The sequence below is a fragment of the Trichechus manatus genome, unplaced genomic scaffold, assembly GCF_000243295.1.
Source record: "Trichechus manatus latirostris isolate Lorelei unplaced genomic scaffold, TriManLat1.0 scaffold00194, whole genome shotgun sequence".
NCBI lineage: Eukaryota > Metazoa > Chordata > Mammalia > Sirenia > Trichechidae > Trichechus > Trichechus manatus.
This window is the reverse complement of record NW_004444130.1, coordinates 4,531,985-4,538,913: the sequence shown is the minus strand read 5'-3', so window position 1 is coordinate 4,538,913 and position 6,929 is coordinate 4,531,985. Positions and strand designations below refer to the sequence as shown.

The window sequence follows — 6,929 nt, the reverse complement described above, 5'->3', positions numbered from 1 at the left end:
CACAGTTGAATGCCTTTGCATAGTCAATAAAACACAGGTAAACATCTTTCTGGTATTCTCTGCTTTCAGCCAAGATCTATGTGACATCAGCAATGATATCCCTCTTTCCAAGTTCTGTTATGAATCCAGCTTGAATTTCTGGCAGTTCCCTGTCGATGTATTGCTGCAACTGCTTTTGAATGATCTTCAGCAAAATCTTACTTACATGTGATATTAATGATATTGTTCGATAATTTCCAAACAAATTCCCTGTAGTTCAAGTATCTCACATTCTAGTGTGGGGAGGCAGACAACAAGCATAGAAACAGTAACAAAGTGAGACTGCTGAAGAGTAATAACACTGTAAGAAAATAAATCAGACAATGTGATGGAGCATATCTGGCCAGCTGCACCCTGACCTCCCCTACAGCTGAGAACCACAGGGAAGGTGACAGCTCCTGCAGTTATTTAAGACTGTTGGGTTTATGTGGTTGCTGATATTGTCGTTACTGTTTGTTTGTTTAGGTTTTTAAAAATTCTCTATGGCTTCCTATGCTATACCATAGTTACAAGGGGAATAAAATCCTCCAACATTATGGAGAAATTAATGTTCAGAAATGCCTAAGTTACATATTTTAAGTTAAACAGCCAATTCAGAGAGCTGAACAGAAGGTTTCAAAGGGTGGTTCGAAAAGACAAAGTAAAGTATTATAATGAAACGTCCAAAGACCTGAAGTTAGAAAAGCAAAGGGGAAGAACATACTCAGCATTTCTCAAGCTGAAATAACTGAAGAAAAAATTCAAGCCTCGAGTTGCAATTGTGAAGGATTCTATGGGCAAAAAACTGAATGACGCAGGAAGCATCAAAAGAAGATGGAAGGACTATTCAGTCACTGCACCAAAAAGAAACTTACAACATTCAACCATTTCAGGGGAGCATATAATCAAGAACTGATGTTACTGAAGGAAGAAGTCCAAGCTGCACTGAAGGCATTGGTGAAAAACAAGCCTCCAGGAATTGACGGAATACCAATTGAAATGTTTCAACAAAGGGATGCAATGCAGGAAGCACTCACTCGTCTATGGTAGGAAATCTGGAAGACAGCTACTGCCCACCCGACTAGAAGAGATCCACAGTCGTGCCCATTCCAAAGAAAGGTGATCCAACAGAATGTGGAAATTATCAAACAATATCATTAATATCACATGCAAATAAAATTATGTTGAAGATAATTCAAAAATGGTTGTAGCAGTACATCGACAGGGAACTGCCAGAAATTCAAGCCAGATTCAGAAGAGGATGTGGAACAAAGAATATCATTGTTGATGTCAGATGGATCGTAACTGAAAGTGGAGAATACGGGAAAGAGGTATATCTGTGTTTTATTGACTATGCAAAGGCATTCAACTGTGTGGATCATAACAAATTATGGATAACATTGTGAAGAATGGGAATTCCAGAACACTTCATTGTGCTCATGAGGAACCTGTACATAGGTAAGAGGCAGTCGTTCGAACAGAACAAGGGGATATTGCGTGGTTTAAAATTAGAAAAGGTGTGCATTGGAGTTGTATCCATTCACCATACTTATTCAGTCTATATGCTGAGCAAATAATCTGAGAAGCTGGACTCTATGAAGAAGAAGGTGGCTTTGAATTATGGTGTTGGCAAAGAATATTGAATGTACCATGGGCTGCCAAATGAATGAATAAATCTGTCTTAGAAGAAGTACAGCCAGAATTCTCCTTAGAAACAAGGATGGTGAGACTTCTCACTTACTTTGGACATGTTATCAGGAGGGACTAATCCCAGGAGAAGGACATCATGCTTGGTAAAGCAGAGGGTCAGCAAAAAAGAGGAAGACCCTCAAAGAGATGGACGGACATAGTGGCTACAATAATGGGCTCAAGCATACCAACAACTTGAGGATGGTCCAGGACTGGATAGTGTTTCATTCTGTTGTACATGGGATCAGCTGTGAGTTGGAACCTACTTGACAGCACCTAACAACAACAGTGTCCTTAACTCTGCAGTGGCCTGAAATTGCTATAAATACTTTCCAATAAGCAAGAAAACCATTGCTGTTGAGTCAATTCCAACTTATAGTGACCCTATAGGACAGAGTGGAACTGCCCCACAGGATTTCCAAGGCTGCAAATCTTTCCGGAAGCAGACTGTCACATCTTTCTAGCGAGGAGTGCCTGGTGGGTTCAAACCACTGACCTTTCTGTTAGTAGCCAAGTGCTTAACCATGCCACCAGGCCTCCCAATACCGAATATGAAATAACTATGCATTTTCTTTTTTATTTGTTTTTAACTGAAAGTCTAACCATTGTTTCTGTACAGGTAGAGTTAAGTTTAAAGCTAATACTCACATGCACAGCCTTAAAGTGCATCTTGTCTTATCTGTTAATAAGACAACAGGGGTTAGGATTTGAATCAACTTTTAAAGCCACCAAAAAAAAAAAAAGTAGAATCACTATTTTATGTCAAATGTGTTACTGATGATATATGTATCTTTAGAGCAAATAATATGAGTGCTGGTCTTTAATAGTTGGATTTATATAATTAACACTAGGAAACTCCATTGGAAATTTCAGTTAAGCTTCCAAATATCTAAGCAGTAGTTCGCACATTTTTTAAATGTACACCACAGCATGCAGGAGGGACACTGCAATTCATGATATTTCCCCAGTTTGTTTGGAAAACAAGAACACATAAATTTGATGCTCAGCATAGTACTTGAAAGCCTATAAATATTTATAAACTTAACTATTAACCTTCTCAAGGGTCAATATTTTGATAATTCACCATGACTTTAATCAAAAAAGCTCCAGATTCTGAGATTATGTAAAAGGAATGTAAGAAATGATTAATTGAGGGACAAAAAACTGAAAAGGTCAAAAAATAAGTTTCCATTTACCATCTTGGACAAAATATTACACATTAGTGAATATCCAACTAACAATGAAAAACAGATTACAAGAAGCACACACCACCACCAGCACCACTACCAAATAATGTGAAATACCAACACTACTTACAATTTACTTGTAACCAACAAAGAAAGCCCCTTTAAAAATTCATCCCCCTTTCAATTTAGTTTTGGTGGGCAAGTGTTAAAAAAAAGAGAGAGAGAGAGAGAGGCACATGTATTTTGATGTTAAAATGCCAACAGTGTGTTTCTATTTCAGTGCTCTTATCAGAAATAATTGGCAGATATAAGTAAGAATTATAAGACATTTAGATTAGGTTTTAGCAATAGGAGCTGGCAAGTATAACATCTCAAGGCAAACAAGACCTGATCCACAACCTAACGCAAATTCCCCAGCTAGAAGAAAAGCAATTTTTTATCCTTCCTTTCTTTTAGACCTAATCCTAGTTTTATCATTACATGAAGGTTTCTATATTTGGCAACTAGTTAATGTGTAATTTGTGATTTCTACCTTTACAATTTGATATTTTGAAGTCTGAGAACAATATCGCGTTTCAATATCATATGCTGGATTGACTTAGATCCGAGACCAGAGTGATATTCCTCCCGTGGAGGAAACTTGTTCATCCCTCAGGAAGCATCTACCACGATGGCACATGCCTCTAAGAAAGTATGGTTTCTACCTTGATTATCACTCACTTCACAATTAAAATAAGGCAAGAAATTTCTTTTGGCACAATGAATGCTTTTTATGTTTGGAACATGACCCTCTGACTCACGTTAATGTTTCACCATTAGGGGAAAGTTTGTTTCTTCTGCTTACCTAAAATCCTGCCCAGTACGAGTGATTTGACTGCGCTGAATTCTGTACCTGACAACAGGTGGACTTGTCTCCTTGCATTCTCATCAATCTATAAAATTGTCACATGTGATACAAAGGTCCAGATGGATGCCAGTTGTGTTGCGAAATGGACAAGAAGTAAAGGAAGATAAGAGCAAATGAAAAAAAAAGCACGTTAGTATGGCCCTAAAGACTTAAAAAAAAAATTTAATAGCCATTTATAAAGGTAAATATTATTTTCTAAACTACTTCTATACGACCATCTTATACCACTGTACACCACCTCTATCTTTATTTTTGTTCACTGTATAAGGAATCCACAGTTAGTGTAATAGTTAAGATTATGTGTCAACTTGGCTAGGACATGGTTCTCAGTGGTATGGCAGATATTACATAATCATCCTCCACTTTGTGATCTGATGTGAGCAGCCAATCAGTTGAAAGGGGAGTTTCCTTGGGGGTGTGGTCTGCATCCAATATATACAGATGTTCTGACAAAGCGTACCCTCCCCATCCTGCATCCAACTCATCATCCTGTGACCTCTGGTTCTTGGGACGTGAGCCAGCAGCTTGCCATCTGACCTACAGATTTTAGGATTCACCAACTCCTACAGTCCCGTGAGTCAGCAACCTGCCATCTAACCTGCCAATTTTGGGTTTGTCAGCCCCTGCAACCACATGAGTCAGGAGAAGCCTCCAGTCTGATGCCTAAACCATGGATTTGGGACTTGCCAGCCTCCACAATTGCATGAGCCATTCCCTTGAAATATATCTTTCTCTATGTATATTTATACATAGAAAACTCAGCCTAAGATAGTAAAATCAACAAAAAGATACAATAAGTTATTCTTCACCTCAGTGCTTTTACTTAGCTTAGCGCTTGAATCATGCAGCTAAGAAATGTTCCTTTACGTAGAGGGCAGAAACACATTAATGCTTTTTTCAAAAGCTAGTACACTGAATAATTCCAATTTCTCTGCTGTGACTCAAATCATTTTTTATTCTGTTATTGCAATCATTATCTTTTATGTTAAAACTGTTGCTGCATTTATGCCCACCTGATGTAAACTGCTTTTATCAGAGTACCTAGGATCCTAAAAGTTGTACACAATGATAAATTAGATAGCATTTTCCTACTGGGAAAAGTAAAGCAAATTAGGAAAATTCAGCATTTTAAGTAGTCAAATATTAATAATATGTTAGACAGAATTTTATTGCTTATAGAATACCTGGATGGCGGGGCCAAGATGGCAGAGTAGTCAGATGCTTTCTGTCGTCCCTCTTACAACAAAGACCCCAAAAAACAAGAGAACCGATTATATATGACAATCTAGGAGCCCTGAACATTAAAGGCAAAGTTGAGGAATCGGACTGAGTGGCAGGGGGAGGGTCAGAAGCAGTGAGGAGTTGCCAGACCTGACCCAGTGGGTACTGGCACCCTGCAGGCCGGATTGGCAGTGGCGCTCGGGATGTTTTTCACATCAGGAGAGACCAAGAGGTGGACAGTCTACTCAAGCCTCCAGAACCAGTGAAAAGCGGCGCTTAATCAGCAAAAGAAAAGTACATGTGTCTAATATACCGCGTGGATAAAAAAACACCCCATTTGGGAAGAAACTCTCTCTCATTTACCTGCCTCCTCCCTGTCCCACACTGGGTCCTGGGCTGGCTTCAGCAATTGCTGCATCACCTGGGCCAGAAGTAGGACCTGTCATGTGCCCTGAACCACTCTCTCAGCCTTGGAGAGGGAACAAATTAACAAACAGGGAAAAAAATAATCTGCCAGCTCCCCGACGCAGGGAACTCAGGGAAGGAACAGCTCCTTTGCCTAGGCACAGGCATAAGGGGTCCACAGACTTTGAATGTCTTTCACCCCTGCATACACCTGTGTGGGCTCATTTCAATAGCGTTACGACAGGGTATATACCTGAAGCCTAATTTCAACTGTATCAGCTATATGGTGGAGTGGCAGGTTCGTAACAGTTGATACCGCTCTGCTCATAAAGAAGGGTCCTCATCTACCCACATCAGGGACCTGAGCACTGGTGGCTCCACCCACACCAACTAGCCACCTGCAACAGGGGTCCAAGAATAAGTGGTGCCTCCCAGTCCTCACAGCCAACAGCATTGGGTGCTCATAGTCTGGCTGCAAAACCATCCACCTACACACTCTAGGGAACAGGGACATGCTTTCCTCCCATACACTCGGGGGCAGCTGTCAGCCCTCTGTCTTGCTCAGTGTGTGACCCCCTATGCAGCCAGACACCTGTGCCTATTCCAATCACCCCTGAATGTCTAGGACTGTAGGTGAGAGCCTGCACCACACACTTGGTGACCAACTACCTAGACACCTGAGCTGAATCCATACAAGAAAAGTAAATGGACTCCTGGGTTCACATACCTAGTAACAGATCTAATCACCTGGTGACAGGATGTTAGAGTTTCAAAGTTGCCAATAATCAAATTAGCTCACACAAGTAGCCTATTTGGGCATATCAAAACAAAACTAAGAAGCTAGGCCACAGTGAGCTAACATAAAATAATAAATATAATAACTTATCGACGGCTCAGAGACAACAGTCAACATCAAATCACGTAAGAGGCAGACCATGATGGCTTCAGTAAGCTCCTAAAACAAAGAATCAAGAAATCTTCCGGAGGAAGAGAATTTCTTGGAATTACCAGAGGTAGAATACAAAATATTAATATACAGAACTCTTCAAGAGATCAGGAAGGAGATCATTCAAAAGGCAGAACAAGCCAAGGAACATAAAGACAAAGCAATAGAGGAATTTAAGAAGATTACAGAAGAGCATAATGACAAATTTAATAGGCTGCAAGAATCCAAAGAGAGACAGAAAACAGGAATCCAGAAGATTAACAATAAAATTTCAGAATTAGACAACTCAATAGAAAGGCAGAGGAGCAGAATTCAGGCAATGGATGGAAGAATTAACGAGACTGAAAATAAAGAGCTTGACACCAACTTCTTGAGGAAAAATCAGATAAAAGAATTTTAAAAAATGAAGAAACTCGGAGAATTATGTAGGACTCTATCAAGAGAAGGAGCCTACGAGTGATTGGAGTACCAGAACCAGAGAATTGTTGAAGATTTGTTGGCAGAAAACTTCCCTGATACCGTGAAAGATGACAAGCTATCTATCCAAGATGCTCAT

General features: G+C 39.9%; 1 protein-coding gene across 1 annotated transcript in view; it reads right to left on the bottom strand.

Annotated features, from left to right (window-relative positions):
* CNTNAP4 (contactin associated protein family member 4) overlaps positions 1–6,929 on the bottom strand; it is a 132,298-nt gene that overhangs the window by 9,280 nt on the left and 116,089 nt on the right. Inside the window, exon 15 of the mRNA XM_023741931.1 lies at positions 3,739–3,826. Within this exon, the coding sequence (XP_023597699.1) occupies positions 3,739–3,826 (88 nt within the window). The remainder of the gene's footprint in view (positions 1–3,738; positions 3,827–6,929) is intronic.